The sequence below is a fragment of the Narcine bancroftii genome, chromosome 1 (assembly GCF_036971445.1).
Source record: "Narcine bancroftii isolate sNarBan1 chromosome 1, sNarBan1.hap1, whole genome shotgun sequence".
NCBI classification, from domain to species: domain Eukaryota; kingdom Metazoa; phylum Chordata; class Chondrichthyes; order Torpediniformes; family Narcinidae; genus Narcine; species Narcine bancroftii.
The window spans coordinates 444,889,317-444,910,835 of NC_091469.1; the positions used below are offsets into that span (position 1 = coordinate 444,889,317).

Genomic DNA, 21,519 nt, shown 5'->3' on the forward strand with positions numbered 1-21,519 from the left:
AGTTGATCTGTAAAAGAAAAGAAAAAAGAAAAAAAAATGATCAGGACAGAATTTGCCCTTTGAAATAACCATCCCTTGATCTAAACAGTTTCATTTATTTATATTCAATATTATATCTGATTATTATGAGAAAGAGATAAATGGTTATTACCATATTGATAGAATTTGATGTTTTAAAGAAATATTGTTAAATAACTATGGATTTTGATTTACAATTATATTTGACTTATGTTGTACATATGATATGACCTACTTTGTACGTTAGGTATATATTGTTAAATTCAATAAAAATATTTTAAAAAGAAAGACACTTTAAATTGCAACAATCAGTATCATGCACAAAAGGAGGTAGCATTAATCAGATTACAATAGAGTCTCAAACCTCATCTGAGTATGAAAGATTCAAATCCTGTTCCCACTCATTCTTGATTTTAACTTAACGAGGTTATTCTTAAATCAAGCAAATTATTATAAAAGATATTAAACCTTTATGAGAAAGTTGTAAATCGAAAAGTTTATCAAGGATGTTTACAGGGGGACATCACGTGATGATGTAGGGCCAGGATGGAGAATCTGGGTTCTCCGAGAAAAAGTTTTGAAAAAAAATGAAGAGAAAAGTTTGAAATTCACCTGAATAAATTATAAATAGTCAAAGAAAAAATGCAACTCCACCAAAGAAAGACAAAGAAGCAGAAGAAATTATAGAGAAGATAGAAGAAAAACCACCTGAGGAAAAAAAGAAAGGCCTACTTTGGAGAAGAAACTGAGACCTGTACTGAAGCCTACTCTCCAGACGAAGAGGGCTTCCCTACTCGCCTCCCTGCAACAAAGGGACTCCTGGACGAGTCGAGGAAAGGAGCAACCTGACTGCGCATGAATGAGGAGTCGTGCATGAGCAGTCGGCAGCAATGGGAGACTCTGTCAGAGAGGCTTAATAAGCCCTTTAGACAGGTTCCCAGGCAGTTCAAAAGGCTGTCTTAGGAGGGAAAATTATTGAAGAAAGGAGAGGAGAAGGAGGAAGCTCAGAGGAATTGTTGGAAGAAGCAGCAGCAGCAGCGGTAAGAAAGAAAGCTAAGTTATCCCAAAACCTCAAGACCTGGTGGTCATGATTATGGAAGAGTTAAAATTAATAAGATATGATATTAAAAGAACAGAGGCTAAAGTTAATAAAGTATGTGAATTTGTTAAAGAGATGCAGAAAAAAACACCAGGAAATGGAAAAAAATTTCAAAGCATTAATTTGGAACATAATTTTCTTCAAAACAAAAGTAGATAAAGTGGATGAAAGATTAGAACAAGTATTGGCGATGAATAATAAATCCCCTGGTGAAGATGGATTTACATCAGAATTTTATAAAGAATTTAAAGATGTGCTGATTCCTATATTTATGAAAATTTTAATAAGATTTGAAGAAACTGGAAATTTACCTGATTCTTTTAAGAGAGCAATTATAATGGTAATTCCAAAAAAGGGTAAAGATCCATTAATACCATCGTCTTATAGACCAATATCTTTTTATTTGAAATTTTTATTTAATTATTTGTATCATTACAGAGAAAAACAATGAATAAAACATTAATCAGATATCCATATCCAATGATACAAAAAGCTTTTATATTTTTCTCCCCAACCCCCCCCCACTAAAAAGTAAGAAAAAGAAACACCTCCCTTTTAACATACAATAATGCTAACATATACAATCATTAATTATTATTAAAATTACTGATTAAGAGTGGATAAGGTAGAAGATGTGTTTGGAAAATTATTCATAAAATCCATGTATAGTTTCCAAATAATATAAAAAAATTTTCAACTCAATTCCTTAAATTATATGTAATTTTTTCCAAAGGTATGCAATTTTGCATCTCACTATTCCATCTAGTTAATAACACTTCCTTATCTTTCCATGATATCACTATATATTTCTTTGCAGTTGCTATTGCAATACTTTGAAATTGGATAAATATCACAAAATTTTTTTATTTAGTATCCTTTTCATATCTTTCCCCAAGTAAAAATATTCTTGGATCCTTTGGTATCTTTATTTTAATTTGTCCTAATTCAGAGCCAGCTCTCCAGCGCATGATGTCCTGTTTTGCGGAAACTGCCAAAATGTTTGGCCTGGAAGTCAGCCTGAAGAAAATTGAGGTCCTCCATCAGCCAGCTCCTGTTTTGCGGAAACTGCCAAAATGTTTGGCCTGGAAGTCAGCCTGAAGAAAATTGAGGTCCTCCATCAGCCAGCTCCCCACCATGACCACCAGCCCCCCACATCTCCATCGGGAACACAGAACTCAAAACGGTCAACCAGTTTACCTACCTCGGCTGCACCATTTCATCTGATGGAAGGATCGACAACAAGATAGACAACAGACTCACCAAGGCAAATAGCGCGCTTGGAAACCTACACAAAAGAGTCTGGAAAAACAACCACCTGAAGAAACACACAAAGATCAGCGTGTACAGAGCCGTTGTCATACCCACGCTCCTGTTCGGCTCCGAATCATGGGTCTTCTACCAGCATCACCTACGGCTCCTAGAAAGCTTCCATCAGTGCTGTCTCCGCTCCATCCTCAACATTCATTGGAATGACTTCATCACCGACATCGAAGTACTCGAGCTGGCAGAGTCCGCAAGCATTGAATCCACGCTGTTGAAGACCCAGCTGCGCTGGGTGGGTCACGTCTCCAGAATGGAGGACCATCGCCTTCCCAAGATCGTGTTATATGGCGAGCTCTCCACTGGCCACCGTGACAGAGGTGCACCAAAGAAAAGATACAAGGACTGCCTAAAGAAATCTCTTGGTGCCTGCCACATTGACCACCGCCAGTGGGCTGATATCGCCTCCAACCGTGCATCTTGGTGCCTCGCAGTTCAGCGGGCAGCAACCTCCTTTGAAGAAGACCGCAGAGCCCACCTCACTGACAAAAGACAAAGGAGGAAAAACCCAACACCCAACCCCAACCAACCAATTTTCCCTTGCAACCGCTGCAACCGTGCCTGCCTGTCCCGCATTGGACTTGTCAGTCACCAATGAGCCTGCAGCAGACGTGGACATATCCCTCCATAAATCTTAGTCCGCGAAGCCAAGCCAAAGAAGAAAAGAAAAGAATAATAAACTCAGTTCATTCCAAAACCTTTTTCATAAGACCACACTGAATGCAAAAAAGTACCTATTTCTTTCACACGTAGAAAACACTTATTTGAATAATTATACTATACTAACCCAAATTACCCCCCTTCTAATTCTAAGCACATGTGTATGTAATGTGTATGTAAATTCAAGAAAAGTTCTTTGGTTCACAGTTCAATCTCACTTCTCCTTCTTCCAAGTTCTCTGGTTGCAGGCAATCACCATACTGTGATACCTAATTATTTGAATAATTAGAATTAAGTCCATTTTACTTGTATGGAGTATAGTATAATTGATGAAGAAAATTACATTGAACTATTTGATATCTAACATTTACTGTATTCGTAACACTTTCATGACATAATTTTGACTAAATCTCCTCCTGAATTTGTATATTTAAATCTTTCTCCCATCGCATTTTTGATTTGTATAAATCTTTTTTATTTGTAGTTTTTGTAATTTTATATAAATATTAGTGATAAATTTCTTAACAACAAACATATCTTCAATTTGACTTTGTTTATGGAGTCTCAAATCTGCTCCCAGTCTCTTTCAAATACATTTTTAATTGATAATATGCAAAAATTGTATTATGTATATTATATTTATCTTTGAATTGATGAAAAGTTAAGAAAGAAAGATCCTAAAAAACAATCTTTTATTCTCTGTATATCTTTTCTATGCTAATTGTCAAATAAAGAATTATTCAAAGTAAAAGGAAGATTATGTTTTAACAACATTTTTGATAATTGATCATTTTTAATTCCTCTCTCAATGAGAATTGTATTCTATATTTTTTAATTTATGCTTTCATACTGAGAAATCTTTAGTTCCTTTAAACAACTCACTATTCTATTTTGTAACAATATTAATATTTGGAGAGAATTTATAAGATTTAGAGGAGGTCACATACATACACACATTTTAAAACCTATCTTTGAAAGACTGAAGAATTCACATTGCAAGATCTCTGGTGAATGTAAGCACCTTTCACAAATAGGTGTTAATTGAACTAACTTCATAAAATGCTTCACCATTGTCTTGCTGGAGTCATGCTTTCTATCAGTACCCTTTCTGCAAAGTGCTCACAGAAAAGTCAATTCTGGGTTGTTTACCTAAGATAACAACTTGAGAAGAAGAAAGAACTCCTGTTGTTTGCTGGAGAAGGTGGGGGTTTTGCAAGACATGAGTCACATGCTCTTTGGAGTTTCAGTTGGAAAAGAGAGAGAGTTGAGTTAACAGCGCAGTCAGTCAGTTAGTCACTGACAAGTAACTGAAAAGTGCAATCCAGGGGGAACTGTTTGAAATTGATGAAAGCAAGTTCCAGAGCAGTAGGTGGCTAGAAGTGCTATCTGTCTGATGTTTCTCTTGAAATAGAGGAAGGAATGGAACTCTGTGGTAGTTTGAAGAAAGAGGTTACCATCTAGAAGACCCTGAGGTGACTAGTGGTGGTACCATAGTTGTGGAAATCCTGGAGCAACAAATATCTCTCTCTGCAAACCTTTCTGAGCGGTAAACATTTACCTTTCAAGCACCAAGCCTGGCGAACTTTATACATGTTAAATTCTGTGTACAGTATGGTGATTGCCTGCAACCAGAGAACTTGGAAGAAGGAGAAGTGAGATTGAACTGTGAACCAAAGAACTTTTCTTGAATTTACATACACATTACATACACATGTGCTTAGAATTAGAAGGGGGGTAATTTGGGTTAGTATAGTATAAGAACAGAATTAAGTTAAAGTTTGATTCTATTTTCATGTTTGAAGTTGATTAAAAATAACTTTTGTTTTAAAAGCCACTTGTCTTGGTGAATGTCTATTGCTGCGGGGTCCTTTGGGCTCGTAACATTTTATACAAAATTTGCTTTGGAATAGTTTTACCAATTTTATTCATTTCTTTTTGAACCCAAGCTGGTTTTTCACCTTGTTTATAACGGGAGGATAAAAACCTCAGTTGAGCTGCTTTAAAATCATTCTTAAAATTTGGCAGTCTTTGTCCACCCTGATCAAATTTCCACATTAATTTTTCTAAACAAATTCTTGACATCTTACTTTTCCAAAGAAATTCACAATTTTTTGTCAAATTTCGAAAAATAAATTCTGGTACTTAAATGGGCGATGATCGAAACAAATAATGCATTCTTGGAAAAATATTCATTTTAATTCACTCATCCTATTAACAGTATTGGTAAATCTTTCCATCTTTTCGAATCTTCCAATTTTTTTTAACAATGGTAAATAATTTAACTTAAACAAATTACTTACTTCTATTAATTTTAATTCCTAAATATTTAATGGCTTCATTTTCCCATTTAAATTTTGTCAATTTTTTTTTACATTGAATCACTATAGGCATTACTTCATTTTTATCAACATTCACTTTATATCATGATACTAACCCATTTTCTTTTAATCTCTCATTCAACTTATTTAAAGATATTTCTGGTCTCGTTAAATAGATTATAACATCATCAGCAAATAAACTAATTTTATGTTCCTTATTCCCCACAGCAAATCCCTTAATTTCATTGTCAGTTCTAATTACTTTTGCTAATGGCTCAATTGCTAATGGAAATATTAAGCATGATAATGGACAACCTTGCCTCGAAGACCTTTCGAGTTGGATGAAAGGGCTCCTAAAGTTTTAGTATGGCAATTAAAAATGGAACAGATTTCTAGAACAATAATTGCAACAAAGAAATTATCAGGACAGATAACTTAAAAGGCAGGAAATAAATGATATTTTAAAAGTCTTTTATGCTAAACTTTATCATTCAGAATTTATGAGAGATAATAATAAAATAAGAGATTATTTGAGACAAGTGTTAGAGGAGAGTGAAAAGTTGAGACTGTTCGAGAATTTTTCACAAATAGAAGTTTATGAGACCCTAATGTATAAGGCACCAAGTGAAGACCGTTTTCCACCAGAATTATATAAAGAGTTTAAGGAGTTATTAATACCTGTATTAATGGAAGTATTAAGTCAAATGAAAGAGGTTCCTGATTTACCAGAATCTTTTTAAAACAGCATTAATAACTGTAATTCTGAAAAAAGGGAAAGATTATTTGCAGCCTTCTTCATATAGACCTATATCATTATTGAATGCAGACTATAAAATTGTATCAAAATTGTTAGCTAATAGATTAGTTGAATTTTTGCCAAAATTAATACATTTAAATCAAACCGGTCTTATTAAAAATAGAAAAGCAGCGAATAATATAGTTAAATTTTAAAATTTGGTAAATATAGCACAAAATAGGAAGATTCCCGCAGTAGCGGTAGCATTAGATGCAGAGAAAGCATTTGATCGATTGGAATGGGATTTTTAAATTTGAGACTCTTAATGCTTTTGGGATTCAAATACTTTGATAAATTGGATAAAGGTATTGTTTGATCAACCAAAAGCAAAAGTGATTATGAATAAACAAAGCTTATGACCGATACCTTTATTGAATTTGGATTACAAGATAGTGGCTAAGTTATTGGCAAATGGGCTGGAATTTTTTTTAACCAAAATTAATTAACAAGGATCAAATAGATCTTATTAAAAAAGAAAATTGGTGGAAAATGTAACTCGGTTGATTAGTTTAATTCATCTAGCTCAAAAGAAAGAAAATTTGTATAGCTGTGGCTTTAGATGCAGAAAAGGCATTTGAAAGAGTAGAATGGGACTTTCGTTTTAAGACGCTTGCTAAATTTGGCTCAGGACAAACATTTATAAATTGGATAAAAGCATTATATATTGAACCAAGAACAAGAGTAGTGACAAATGGTCTCATGTCTGATTATTTTAAATTAACAAGATCAACAAGACAAGGTTGTCCATTATCACCAGCTCTCTTTGTATTAGTAATTGAACCATTACCTGAATTAATTAGAACAGACATTAAGGGTATTAAAATAGGGGCTAATGAACATAAAATTAGTTTATTTGAAGATGATGTAATTATTCATTTGCCAGATCCAGAAAATTCATTAGATAAACTACATAAGCAATTCGAACAATACTGAACAGTCTCAGGATATAAAGTTAATTGGAAAAGGAAATTATGCATTGACTTTTGGTGAATGTACCCAATGTAGGCAAAATACAAAATTTGAATAGTCTGAATGTGGGATAAAGTATTTGGGAAATGGAAATGATATCCAGTTAGAGAATCTTTTTAAATTTAATTATGGGCCATTGTTTAAGAAAATTGAAGAGGATTTAAAAAATTGATTTACCGATTACATTAATTGGCTGAGTAAATTGTATCAAAATGAATATTTATTTCAATCTTTACCATTGATATTCCTCAAAGGTTTTTAAAGGATTAAATAAAATAATAAGGAAATTATTGTGGAAAAGCAAGTTGTTGAGGATTTCTATGGAAAAATTAACTTGAAGATTTGAATTGGGAGGTCTACAACTTCCAAATTTGAGTATTATAAAGCAGCCTAATTATGATTTTTTTTTGAGGAAGGAGAAAGTGGCTTGAGTTAATATAGAAATGAATAAAATAGGTGAAAAAGAATCTGAATAATTTCTATATAAATGGAATGAGGTATTATTAAATGGAGAAACAGGCATACCAGTATTAAAATATTTGGTCAGAATGTGGCATATGGTATATACGTTGAATAATATAAATTTTATTAACTGGTCAAAAAAAGGAATAAAATTTATTAAAGATTGTTATCAAGGCAGATATTTATGACATTTGACCAATCGAAAGCTAAATATGGAATGTAAAATAATGCAATATTCAAATATTATCATTTAATGGCTTATATGAGGAAGATATTAACTATATCATATTTACTATTAGATGATGATGAAATAGAAACAATGATATAAAATCCGAATACAAAAGAATACATATCAGTTTTTTATTTATTACTTTTGAGGGGAGTAAAGAAGAAAGATTTTTATAAATCTAAACAAAGATGGGAAATGGACTTGGATATAGATATAAATGATAGAAGTTAGACCCAAAATGTTATGATAGTATGAAAAATACAATAAATGTTAGCTATGGAATAGTACAATACAATTTCGTATATCAGTTATATATTACACCACAAAAGCTTAATAGATTGAAGCAAGATATTTCTGATAAGTGTTTTCAATGTAAACAGGACAGAGGCATCTTTTTACACTCTATATGGACATGCCCCAAATTAATTTTTTTTTTGACTAATTTAATTGATTTTCTTCAACAGGTAACATGTGCTAAACTCCCGAGAAACCCTATGCTGTTGCTTTTGGGGGATATATCAAAGATTAGTCCAGATTTAAAATTAAATTGGTTTAAAAAATAATTTTTAAAGATGACGCTGGCAGTTTCCAAGAAATGTATAGCAGTTTCATGGAAATTTGATTTTGATTTTGTATTAGATAGACATCATGATGAAATGCAAAGCTGTATACCTTTGGAAAGGATCACACATAATTTAAAGAAGAAAGATTGGTGTTATAACTCTATGTAATTATGTCAATTGGTAGAATTTGGTATGAACTTTGTCACTCCCTAGCCTCACCTTAAATCATTTTATTTTACTTTATTATTGTTATTTGTATATACAGTTAGATTTTGATTAACTGTTATGTATTGCACAGTAGTGTTTTTTACTATATATTTCATATTTAAAAGATATAAGTTGTAAGTGTTAGAATAATTAGGTCACAATTTATTCATAATGTAATATCCAATTTTGTTTAAAATCAGTCTATACTTTCTTTTTCTTTGTTTTTTCTTTTTTCTTTCCTTTGGCTTCTTTGGGTTTTTCCGTGTGGAAGGGAGTAGGTGAGAGGGGGAATAAAACATGTATTGATTTTGATATATAGAATTTTCTAGTTCTATTTGCAATTTTGTTACATGTGCTAATAAAATAAAATTTGAAAATAAGATATTTACCTCGGGGATTCGCGGAAAGTCAGGGATCTGAAATTGAACAAAATGTCTAACTTGTAAATATATAAAAAAAGTGAGTTGTTTGGCAAGTTCAATTTTACCACCAATTGTTCAAAGGTCAAAGTATTTCAGTTTTTTGTCCTGAAAATTAATATGGCTTTTCTGGACATTGAAGAGTTGCAAATCCCAGGGCATTAATTAAACATGAAGTGATTTTTCCCTCTACCAGTGTGAGGTGTTTCATTTTGATGAATTAAACCAAGGCAGGACTTGCACAGTAAATGATAGGACCCTGGAGATTTGTAGAACAGAGACCTTTTAACATCTTTCGCATAGTGCTACTTTTCTAAGATTGTACAGAGAGGGTATTAAAAGTTTTAAAGATCTGTCCATTGATGGATATTTTGCATAATTTGAGCAGCTTTCTGTTAAAGTTAACCTTCCCAAATCTCACTTTAAAAAAAAAAAATTTGCACCCGGCATTTTCTTGAATCATAACTATCTGATTTTCCGAGAGTTTGAATCAAATTTTTTTTAGATTAATTTTTTAGTTTAATATCTATTATTTACGAGCAACTGCTATGTTTAAATCAGACTTAGTTAGAGTTAAAAATGCTTTGGGATGGGATTTAAATTTGACTATATTGGATGTGGATTGGGATATAATTCTTAAGTTGGTTAATAACTCTTCATTATGTGCTCACCTTTGCTTATTACAATTTACAGAGCACACACGTCTCAAGCTAAATATTCTCATTTCTATTTGAATATGAGTTCTTGCTGTGAAAGGTGTAAGAGCGGAGAAACAGCACTAATTCATGTGTTTTGGACTTGTCCTAGTCTAGAAAAATACTGGAGAGGGGTTTTCCATACTTTGTCAAAAGTTTTTAACATAGATTTAATACCGAATCCTTTGGTGGCCCTCTTCAGCACAATGGGAGGGAAAGATTCTTCTCTGTCTTTGATTCAGAGTTGTGCTATCTCTTTTGCCTCTCTTTTGGTGAGGCGAGTGATTTGACTTAAATGAAAAGATGCTCAATGGTGTTATCATGTCCAGTTTGCATATGGAAAAGATTCATTATTCAAATATAAGATTTCAGATGTTATGGGAGTCACTCATAACTCACTTTCTTACTTTATAATTTCATCTTATGGTAATTAAATTCTCTGACTCGTCTTTCCATTTTTTTTCTTTACCTTCATGTTTCTTTTAATATTGTGAGGCAGGGATTTGAGTTTTTCTCTTTTTTCCTCTTTTTATTTCTTCTCTTTGTGTGTGTGTGTATAGTACTTGGAATACAAATTATGAGTATGATTTACAACTTAGGTGTTTGTTACATTGAATATTTTATTAATTCTATATAAAAATCCATATAATTTTATTGAATTGTATTAACTATATATGTTTTATATTCAAATTAATTAAAATATTTTAAAAAGAAAGAACAGAGACCTAGGGATATAGGTACCTAGTTCTATGAGAGGTGCATTGTCAGTAGACAAGGTATACTTGACTTCATCAGCCAGAATGTTGAATACAGTAGCACGGAGATCGTGTTCCAAGAGTACACATGCCCTTGGGCTATAATGCATTTTCCAGACAGGCAGAGAGGCCATGTTTCCTCCACACAGCTCATTGCAGTACAGTTTCAAAGTTTAAAAAAAACATTGGACAGGTACATGAAAAAGAAAAGTTTGGTGTGATATGGGCCAGAAACAGCCCCGAAGAATTAGCTTGCATAATTATTAGTTGGGCCAAAAGGCCTGTTTCTGTGGTGTAAAATATGCATATAGATTGGGGGTAGAAGAGCAAGGCAGAAGAGAAAAACATTAAAAAGTCACAAGATAAAAACTATAAGAAGAACTTGAAGATGGTTCCAAAAAAGGAAAAGACTACAATGACAAGTAAAGAACAGATAAAGAAATCGCTGTAGGAAGTCCTTATCAGTGTCGGGGAACAGGGAGCTCTCCCAAAGATGATGGCCCTAGCGACAAAGCTGGTAGGCAGGCAGCTGGGTGGCGACATCCCCCTGGGCGGTCTGGAACATTGGCTTGCGGAGCCTGAAAAAGAAATGCGTGGTACACATTGTAAAGAGGACGCTGGTGAGAATGGACGCTGACAGCAAGACACTGACTCGGTAATGGGAGAAGCAGCGGAGAAGACACCAGTAGGAGCAGGATCAACACTGAGCCAAGAAATGGAACAAGAGAAAGAAGATCAAGAGGAAGATAAAGGCATACAAGAAAAAATACAAGGTTAAAAAAAAAACAGAAGCAGATAAAGAATATTTGACAGTCAAATAAAGATTCTCATGGAAAATAATGGCTGAGTTCAGTACTATTTTAAAAAAAACTCTGCAAGAGACCGAGGTTAAAATGCAAAGAATGAAGAATGCTATGGCAGAAATGAGAAAGCGAAGTGATGAAGTGGAAGACAGAGTGATAGGTGTAGAAATAGAGGTGAAGGAGTTACGAGAAAATTTGGAAGATAGAGATGAGGAGATGAAAAAGACACATGATTTATTGGCCTGAAATTAATGTTTTAGAGAATTTCAGTAGATGTAATAATATAAAAGTAGTGGGCCTGAAAGAAGGTGAAGAAAGGGCAGATATAAAAGGATTTATAGAAAGATGGATCCCACAGATCTTGGGAGTAGAAGAACTCCAAGAAGAAATAGAAATTGAAAGATCCCACAGAGCATTGGTGCCAAAGTCGCAGCCACTCCATACTAATAAAACTGCTACGATATACAATAAGAGAGAAAATATTGGAACTGGCTATTAAGAGTGAAAGAAAACAAGGAACCATTGGAGTACAATGGGAAAATTTAAAAAAAAAATCCAGATATTAGCTTTGAACTTTTAAAGAAGTGAAAGAAGTTTAATTTAGCAAAAACTGTACTATGGAAAAAAGGTTATAACTTTGTGTTATGGCATCCAGCTGTGTTGAAGATATTCATTCCTGGTGGGAAAAATAGACTCTTTTCAGATCCAGAAGAAGCTCGTCATTTTGCAGACCAATTACCAAATAAGCAAAAAGAAAAGGAGTAAAGGAAATTCTTTAAGGACTGTTAAGATATGTATATAAATAAGTTGAAATGTTAATAGTTTGAGTACAGATGTTTAAGAAAAAAAGTTTTTTTAAAATAAAGGCTTTGTTATATTTTTTAAAGAATAATATATAGTGATTTCTCTGGGGGAGGCTGGGAAGGGGGGGGTGGGGAAGATCTGCTTACTTCAAAATCTGTTGGCATTTGCGGTATACACCGCAACCCACGCTGTGATTTTCCTGCGAGATGGCAAAGACAACCCATTAAAGGAGATTTAATGTTTTCTTTCATAGTATTCTTTGATTTTCTTAAGGTTTTTGTTATTTTCCTACTAGTTGTGTCGCCATGTATAGTTAAGAGTGATTTTAGAAGAAGGGAGTTCGAGGGGTTGAAGAGGTGGGATAGAGGTGAAAATGCATGGGTAAGATGAGTACATTGAACTATATGACTATTAAGAATAGAATTCACAATCATATTAAGAAAAAAAGTTACTGACAGTACTTAAAAAGGAGAAAATAGTCATAGCATTTATACAAGAAACACACTTAACAGAGTTAGAACACTGCAAACTGAAGAGAGACTGGGTAGGTCATGTAGTGGCATCATCAAACAATTCAAAAGCTGGGGGAGTTGCTATATTAGTTAATAAGGATCTGCCAATTAAGATAAAGAAAGTTATAACACCCAACGGGTAGATACATAATGATGTGCCAGATTTATTCAGAATCTTGGAACTTGTTGAACATCTGTGCACCTAATGCAGATGACCAGGAATTTATGCAGGACTTTTTTTAAAGATAGCAGACACAGGAGACATTTTATTAGGGGTAGACTTTAATTTTAACCTTGACCCATCAATAGATAAAACTGGGAACACAACTATAAAAAATAAAGTAGCTACATTTACATTGAACTCAATGCATGATATGAAGATAATTGATATATGGAGAAAACAACATCCAAAAGAAAGAGAGTATTCATATTATTCAAACAGACATAAAACCTTTTCTAGGATTGATGTTCTTGTTGTCGGCTCAGATTCAGGGGAGAGTTCAAAAGACCGAATATAAGCCAAGAGTTTTAACTGACCACTCACCCTTGTTATTGACAATTGCTTTAGAGGATATTCCACCGAAAACATATAGATGGGTAAAAAGGCAAGACTTTTGGGAATACATAGAACAACAAATCAAAATATATTTTGAGACATACAAATTCGGTAACAGACAAATTTATATTATACAATGCAGTGAAGGCCTATATTAGGGGATAAATAATTAGTTACACAACCAAGATTAAAAAAGAATTGATTGGGAAATAGAACAGTTGGAAAAAGAGATAGTAACTATAAAAAAAGATTTAATGAGAAGGGAAGGATAGAGAAAAAGAGAGAATTGGCAGAGCAAAAATTAAAATGTGAAACACTGCAATCATACAAAGTGGAGAAAAACATTATGAAAACAAAGCAAAGATATTATGAATTAGGAGAGAAAACCCACAAAATATTGGCTTGGAAACTAAAAACAGAACAAGCAACAATAACTATCATAGCAACAAGAAAGGAGGATAAGCAGATCTCATATAACCCGTTAGAGATTAATGGAAATTAAAAAAAAATAGGCAATTGTATCAAACCAAAAATCCAGGGAATAATGACAAAATAGATGAATTTTTATCAAACATTGATTTGCCCTAGTTAAAATTGGAAGATCAAAATAAATTATTAAAACCCCTGACAATTACAGAAATACAGGATACACTAATGACATTACCAAATAATGAAGCACCAGGTGAAGATAGATTTCCTACAGAGTTTTATAAGGTATTCAATAATCTATTAATTCCGCCCCTCTTATTGGTAATGAAACAGGTGGAAGAGATCCAGAATTTGCCTGACTCATGTAAAATGGCAATACTTACATAATTCCAAAAAAACAGGAAAAGATTCGATGTCACCGGCTTCATACAGACCAATATCTTTAGTAAATACAGATTATAAATTAATAGCAAAATGACTAGCGAATAGATTGACAGACTGTGTACCAAAATTAATGAAGCTAGATCAGACAGGATTTTGTTAAAAATAGAAGAGCAGCAGATAATGAATGTAAATTTATTAATTTAATCCATACAGCGCAAATAAATAAAACCAACTGTGGCAGAGTGAGCTTTTGATAGAGTGGAATGGAATTATCTATTTAAAGTACTACAGAAATTCAAATTACCAGAAAAAAATTATTGATTGGATTAGAGCACAGTATAATGGTCCTTTGGAAAAAGTCGTAACAAATGGATATGTTTCAGACAACTTTAAATTGAGTAGGTCAACAAGGCAGCAAGCCCATTATCACCTTCCCTGATATAGAACATTGGCAGAGCTGATAAGAAGGGAACCTACGATAAATGAAATAAAAGTTAGGGGAATTTAAAATTAGCTTGTTTGCAGATGATATTATAGTATATTTAACAGACCCAGATAAATCAATAAGAAGGTTATATACAAAATTGAAAGAATATGGGGTGATATCAGGGTACAAAGTTAATATTGATAAAAGTGAAGTGATGCCAATAAACAGTCGATTATACAAAATGTAAAAGGAATCCCCTTTTAAATGGTAATCACAGGCTATACGCTACCCAGGTTTCAGGATAGATAATAATTTAATTCATTTGTAGAAATTACATTACCAACTGTTAATTAAAAAATGCAGGAAGATTTCAAGAATGGAAAGATTTACCATTAACTTTAATATGGAAAGTAAACTGCATCAAGATGAATGTATTTTCAAGGCTACAATATTTGTTCCAAACTCTACCGATTCCCTTGACGGGAATTTTTTTATGAAACTAAATAAATTAATAAGAAAGTTTTTATGGAAGGGTAAAAAATCAAGAGTGGCTTTGGAAAAATTAACATGGGTGTATAAACAAGGAGGATTGCAGCTCCCAAATTTCAACAACTATTATAGGGCAACACAGTTAAGATATCTATCAGATTTTTATCAGACAGGAGAAAAACCGGATTGGGTCAAGATAGAATTATATAAATTAGGAGAAAATGTCCCTGAACAATTACTCTCAATGGGATGAGAAACTGGTGCAACATAATCTACCAATACTACATCATATACTAAAATCATGGAAGAGAATACATCTGGAGTGAAAGATGATAAATGATCAAATTCCAAAAATGTTACTAACATAAAACCCATTAATTCCTTTTACAATAGACAATTCCTTTTTTAAAGAATGGGCAAGAAAAGGAATTAAAAGAATAAAAGAATGCTTTTAGGGAAATAATTTATTAAAATTTAAACAGCTAAAAATAAATATGGAATAATGGTACAATATTTTTCATACTATCAGTTGAAAACTTATTTAAAAGAAAAGTTGGGAACTCGTCTGAGATGACCTGAGAGTAGCTGGTGTGAAACTTAATTACAGACACAGCGATAGTAAAAACAATTATTACAAACATGTTTAGCAAATTGTAATACAAGGAAAATGATGAAGCAATATATAAACCCAAACCAGGATGGGAAAAAGATTTAAATATATGAATAAAGAATGAAACATGGAAGGAACTATGTGCAGGGATCATGAGTAATACAATAAATACTCAGTTTCGTATGATACAATACAATTGGCTACGTAGATTATATATTACACTTCAAAAGTTAAAAGAATGGAATCCAACAATATCGGACAGATGCTTAAGTTGTAAACAAATAATTGGAATAACATTACATGCAATTTGGACATATACAAAAGTGAACATTTTTTGGGAGGATTTAAACCTAATATTAAATAGAATTACAAAAAATAGGATACCAAAAGATCCAAGATTCTTCCTGTTAAACAACATAAAAGACAAAGAATTAGTCCTAAAATTAGAGAGGGCTCAGAAAAGATTTGTTATGATTGCGCTCGCAGCAGCAAAAAAGTGCGTAATGATAATTTGGAAAACGGAAGCATCCGTAAAAATACAACAATGGTACATAGAAATGAACAAGTGTACTCCATTAGAAAAAGTTACCTACAATCTAAAAGAAGAACATACTTTATTTAAACAAATTTGGGAACCATACATAGAATATATTAGAAACCGGCAAATTCAGACCTTCATCTCTTAAAGTGATAAGATACAAGTACGAAAATAATTAAATATGAAATTCTGAACAACACAATTTCTTTTTCTTTTCTTTTGTGTACTTCTATTTTTTTATTTATTTTTCTTGCATTTCTTGCTTTGTTATAGGGGATGGGGAGGTTGGGAGGAAGGGGGGGGATAATGAAAATGTCACTGTGTATTTTAATGCTGAATATTTGTATATATTCTGATGTGGGACAGGCAGACACGGTTGCAGCGGTTGCAAGGGAAAATTGGTGGGTTGGGTTTGGGTGTTGGGTTTTTCCTCCTTTGTCTTTTGTCAGTGAGGTGGGCTCTGTGGTTTTCTTCAAATGAGGTTGCTGCCCGCCGAACTGTGAGGCGCCAAGATGCACGGTTTGAGGTGATATCAGCCCAATGGCGGTGGTCAATGTGGCAGGCACCAAGAGATTTCTTTAGGCAGTCCTTGTACCTCTTCTTTGGTGCACCTCTGTCTCGGTGGCATCGGACTTGTCAGCCACAAATGAGCCTGCAGCTGACGTGGACATTACCCTTCATAAATCTTCGTCCGCGAAGCCAAGCCAAAGAAAGAAAATTTGTATATATTATTAACATGGTTCACGGTGAAGTATTAAATAAAAAATTATATATTAAAAAAAATTTATTTTCATGATGAAAAAGGTAATCTCCAATTTCAGAATTGTTAACTATATGGGGATCAATAATCTTCAACCTTCCGGAATGTGTGTTTGTCAGGGTCTGGTAATGTGTGCACTTGTCTTTATTGAGGTTCAAAGATGCAAAACAGAGAACCTGCTGTTTGGGATGCCCCTGGTGGCAGATTGAAGACATAGTTGAATTATGCTGGAAGATCAACTTGCTGAAAGACTGGCATGTTCCACAATCCAGAACAACATTCTGAAGGATGTACTGAAGTTTGGTGCGGTCACCACAGAGCCTGTATGGTTAAAGGTCCTCTTGCCATTGCACACTGGGGTTGCTACCTCTAGGATTAAAACTTTCTGACCTATTGAGCATGGAATATGTATGAAAAAGAAAATAATGTTAGTAAATAATATCTGCTGTCAATGGTAACCTATGCACTGTATTAAATATTTGCTCAATTTATGAATAAAATGTATATTTGGGAAAAAGTAAGGAATCAGAATATGAGGATAATTTCCACAGGTAACTATTTTCAATCAAATATATAGCCTTCCATATTTTATACTTGGCTTTATTTTCATCGGCAACTGAAGAAGAAATGTTGGCCCGAATATCTTCTGCCAGTAATGAGACTCATTTGCTCACTAATTGAGGATCATGGACATAATTTGGCAAAGTCATTTGTTGGCTTCTAGTTCCATTTGTAACTTGTTCAGATTTTAGATATTGAAAGCAAACTGACAGATGTGGTTTTATTAACTGTTAATTTGAATTTTCAGATTGACAACTCACTTCCTTCCACAATTAATTTACCTTTACCACGCTTGGAATATTGTGTGTAGTTCTGGACATCTCATTACAGGAAGGATGTAGAAGCTTTAGAGCGGATGCAGAGGAGACTTAGTAGGATGTTGCCTGGATTGGAGAATGTCTTGACTGAGCCAGGCTCTTTTCCTTTGATGAAAGAAGACCTTAACAGAAGTATATAATATCATGAGAGCAGAGATGCGATGGACAGCCAGTACCCTTTTCACCAGAGTGGCAGTAGTAAGTACTGGACGATATCTGTTTAATGTGAGTGGAGGAAAATTTAGGGGAGACATCAGAGGCAAGTTTTTTTTTTTACATGGACAGTGGTAGGTACCTGGAATGCATTGTCGAGGGTGATGGTGGAGGCTTATATAATAAGGAATTTTAAAAAAACTTTAGGCACATGGATTTAAGAAAAATTGAAGGTTATGGTGTGCGGTGGTTTATATAGATGGTCGCAACATGATGGGCTGAAGTGCCTGTAAATGTGCCATTATGTTCTTGCTGTTGCAAAATGCGACAGTATCTGTGATTTCCTCTTTGATCTAGCGTGGTGGGTATGATACTTGTCTATGGGCTGTAACTAAGATTTTGATTCCTTTGTTGTCATGTAATAAGTACACAAAATTCATCAATTTTGGCTTGTTGTAAAGTCATACAAAGTTACCTCTGTTCCAGCACTCCCACTGATAAGATGAGCAAAAGAGTGTCAGTTCAGAGACACCGAGAGCATCCACGGATTTTCCTCCTGAGCTCTTGCAGCCAATACAGCATCACGACCTCCTGTCTATTCCAGCTGCAAACCCAAGCTCCTCTTTCTGAACCTTTGTCTGATCAGAAAGTTGTCAGTGCCAGGAGCCCATTTTGCCTTTGACATCCTCATGAATCCTGGTCCCAATACCTGATGTGACCCTCCTTCAGCCACTGAGCAGCTAGGCTGCTGCTGTGCTTACTTACCCTGCAGGGTCCTTTACTGAGTTTTTCCTCTCAGCAAGGGGGTGTACTCCTACTCGAGTGCCCTCCTGATCCCCAGGAGACTGCAGCCCTTGTGATCTCCTGCCAAGCATGGGTGCTTCCACTTTGGACACAGACTCTGTGATTTAGCAGGTTTTAAAAAGAAACACCACCAGTCTCTTCCACAGGCCAGTTAAAATTTCTAAGGGGCTGTTGGCACCACATCTGCGCAGTAGCACCACATCTACGCAGTAGCACCCCACAGAGGAATGCTGTGTCTCCGCTTCCCACTCTCACAAGTTTGCACTAGCAAAACGTTGCTGTTAATAGTTGTGTTGAGGATCAGAATGAAATATGGTGTGGGAGAGTGTAAATAGTAAAAGACAATTCTGCTTTGTGTCAGAGCAAGATTGTAGGTTTGAAATTCCCAATTCTAAACTGCCAGTGCAGTGTTTGAAGGAACTGAAAAATGACAATGTTTTCAGCAACTGAGCCTCAAACCTCTACAATAATGTCGTTGGTTAAATGCATCGAGAACAATAAAGTTTTGGAAAATAAAAACTTGCTTTTTTGTTGGAAATACTTAAAATCTGAATTCTCTTTGGCAGATCACTGGAATAACCAATGCCTGGCAAACTTCCACTCACTTTTTATAGCTCTTTGCAACTGCCTCTAATCATGGATTTTCAAATGGGGAAAACTGTTTATTTTTAATTGTTTATTATTGTTTCTGTCTTGTTTTCTCCATTGAGAAGCATGTTGAATTTATGATCTGTAAAAGGAAGTCGAGCATTGTTTGAACTTTCAAAGCAACTCCTACGTGTCCAGTTTTTTTTTCCTTTTGTGCAAAAATTTCGATTTATATAGGAAACAAACAAAGCAGTTATTACAATTGTTGGATCACAGTTGTGTTTTGGAGGAGAGAGGAATAGAAGGCAAGCAATGAAACTTTGTGAGCTGTTATGACACCACTATCTACTCAACATCTTAAGATTTTGCATCTAATGTAATATGACATCAATTTAACTTGACTTTATAAATTAACTATACCCTGTGCTAACCAGATTTCTCTTGATTTTATAGTTCTGTGGTATAAAAATAATGAAGCTATGTTTTAATGTATCATAATTCTTGCATTGATTTTTGATGAATCAAATTCCGTCTGTATTTTAAGCCTCTTTCACATTGGCAACCTGCTAAATTGGCGTGCGAACGAACTGTTTAATGTGAGTGGAGAAACTGGTAGGGCCGTTCACACTGGACCAAGAAAATCCAGTTCCATGCACTCTTTTGCATTGCCTACTCGGTAATGCAGAGCAAAGGGGGACCCAGTCTCCAGCGGTGATGTCCTGAATGATGTATTATGTTCTCACAGGCAGTGAATGCTTTGTTCTATACACGTCACTCCAGCCTCTCAGTCTCAATTATGTTCCCACTTGTCACAGGGATTTCCTGTCAGTGCAGGGGGGTCATGGGGGGGTTCCCAGTCCCCACAAAGGGGGTGGGGTCACGGGGGTTTCCAGTCCCCACAAAGGAGGTGGGGTCACAGGAGTTCTCACGGGGGGATGGGGTCTTGGTGGCGCAGATGGATCAGTTCTCTCCAATCCCCACCTTCATACATCACATCCCCCACCTCCCCACACCAACCTATATCACATCCCCAGCTCCCCGCACCACATCGCCACCTGCAGGGGGGTGGTGGAGGGGGTGCAATTTCATGTTTTTGTGTGTGTATCCTTTTTGGAAATGGCCACCCTAGATGGGGGTAAAAAATATAGGTGCACCTATGCCCCCACGCAAACCCCCCCCCCCCCCCACACCCAACAGCAGGAGGATAATAGAACAGATAAAATCATTGAAGAAAATAACAAATAATAAAGATGACTGAATCTCAAATTTAGTTGGGTGCATTCTTGCTGCAAGCTAAAATAAAATTTTTGAAGTATGCTTTAATTCAGTTGTTTAATTAAATTGTGCATGATTTTCCCACACTCTTATTCCCGCTATGATTTACTCACGCTCCTTTATAAATTGTGCACATATGTTTTATTAAATTGTGCATGTATTTACCCACACTCTTTTATTCCCGCTATGATTTACTCACGCTCCTTTATAAATTGTGCACATATGTTTTATTAAATTGTGCATGTATTTTCCCACAATCTTTTATTCCCGGTATGATTTACTCATGCTCCTTTATAAATTGTGCACATATGTTTTATTAAATTGTGTATGTATTTTCCCACACTCTTTTATTCCCGGTATGATTTACTCACACTTCTTTATAAATTGTGCACATATGTTTTATTAAATTGTGCATGTATTTTCCCACACTCTTTTATTCCCGCTATGATTTACTCACGCTCCTTTATAAATTGTGCACATATGTTTTATTAAATTGTGCATCTATTTTCCCATGCTCTTTTTTTCGTATGGGCTTTATTCCTGCTGATTTCCCCATGCTATTTTATTTGTGTGTGTTTTATTCCCACTACGATTTTCTGATACTGGAGTAGGTTTATATAGATTGGCCCAACATCATGGGATGAAAGGCTCATACTGTGCTGAACATAATGCTTAATTATGTTTTAATTAGGCATAATTATTTTTTTTCTAAATACAAGATAATACGCATTGATCAGGATTGTGAATTTAGTAAATTGAATGCAAAGTTTATACTTTTTTAAAATCAGTGTTGTTATTTGGAAGAATATCTTTTGTTTCCTTCACTTTCCTGCACACACACACACACACACACACACACACACACACACACACACACACACACACACACACAAGAACATCATCAGCTCAACACTAACGGGACCTGGCATACCTGGTCACCCGTTCACATTAGAGCCAATTCAAAACGGATCGGCTTTGATATTACCTCCCTAAGTGGTT

General features: G+C 34.5%; 1 protein-coding gene across 8 annotated transcripts in view; it reads left to right on the top strand.

Moving 5' to 3' along the window:
- arhgap12b (Rho GTPase activating protein 12b) overlaps nt 1-21,519 on the top strand; it is a 174,337-nt gene that overhangs the window by 37,745 nt on the left and 115,073 nt on the right. The window contains exon 1 of one of the 8 annotated variants that reach the window (XM_069914466.1): nt 17,798-17,898. The exons of the other annotated variants lie outside the window; for them this stretch is intronic. Coding sequence (XP_069770567.1) covers nt 17,845-17,898 — 54 coding nt within the window. The 5' untranslated portion in view covers nt 17,798-17,844. Of the gene's footprint in view, nt 1-17,797; nt 17,899-21,519 lie in introns of those variants that run through there. 8 annotated transcript variants of the gene reach the window in all.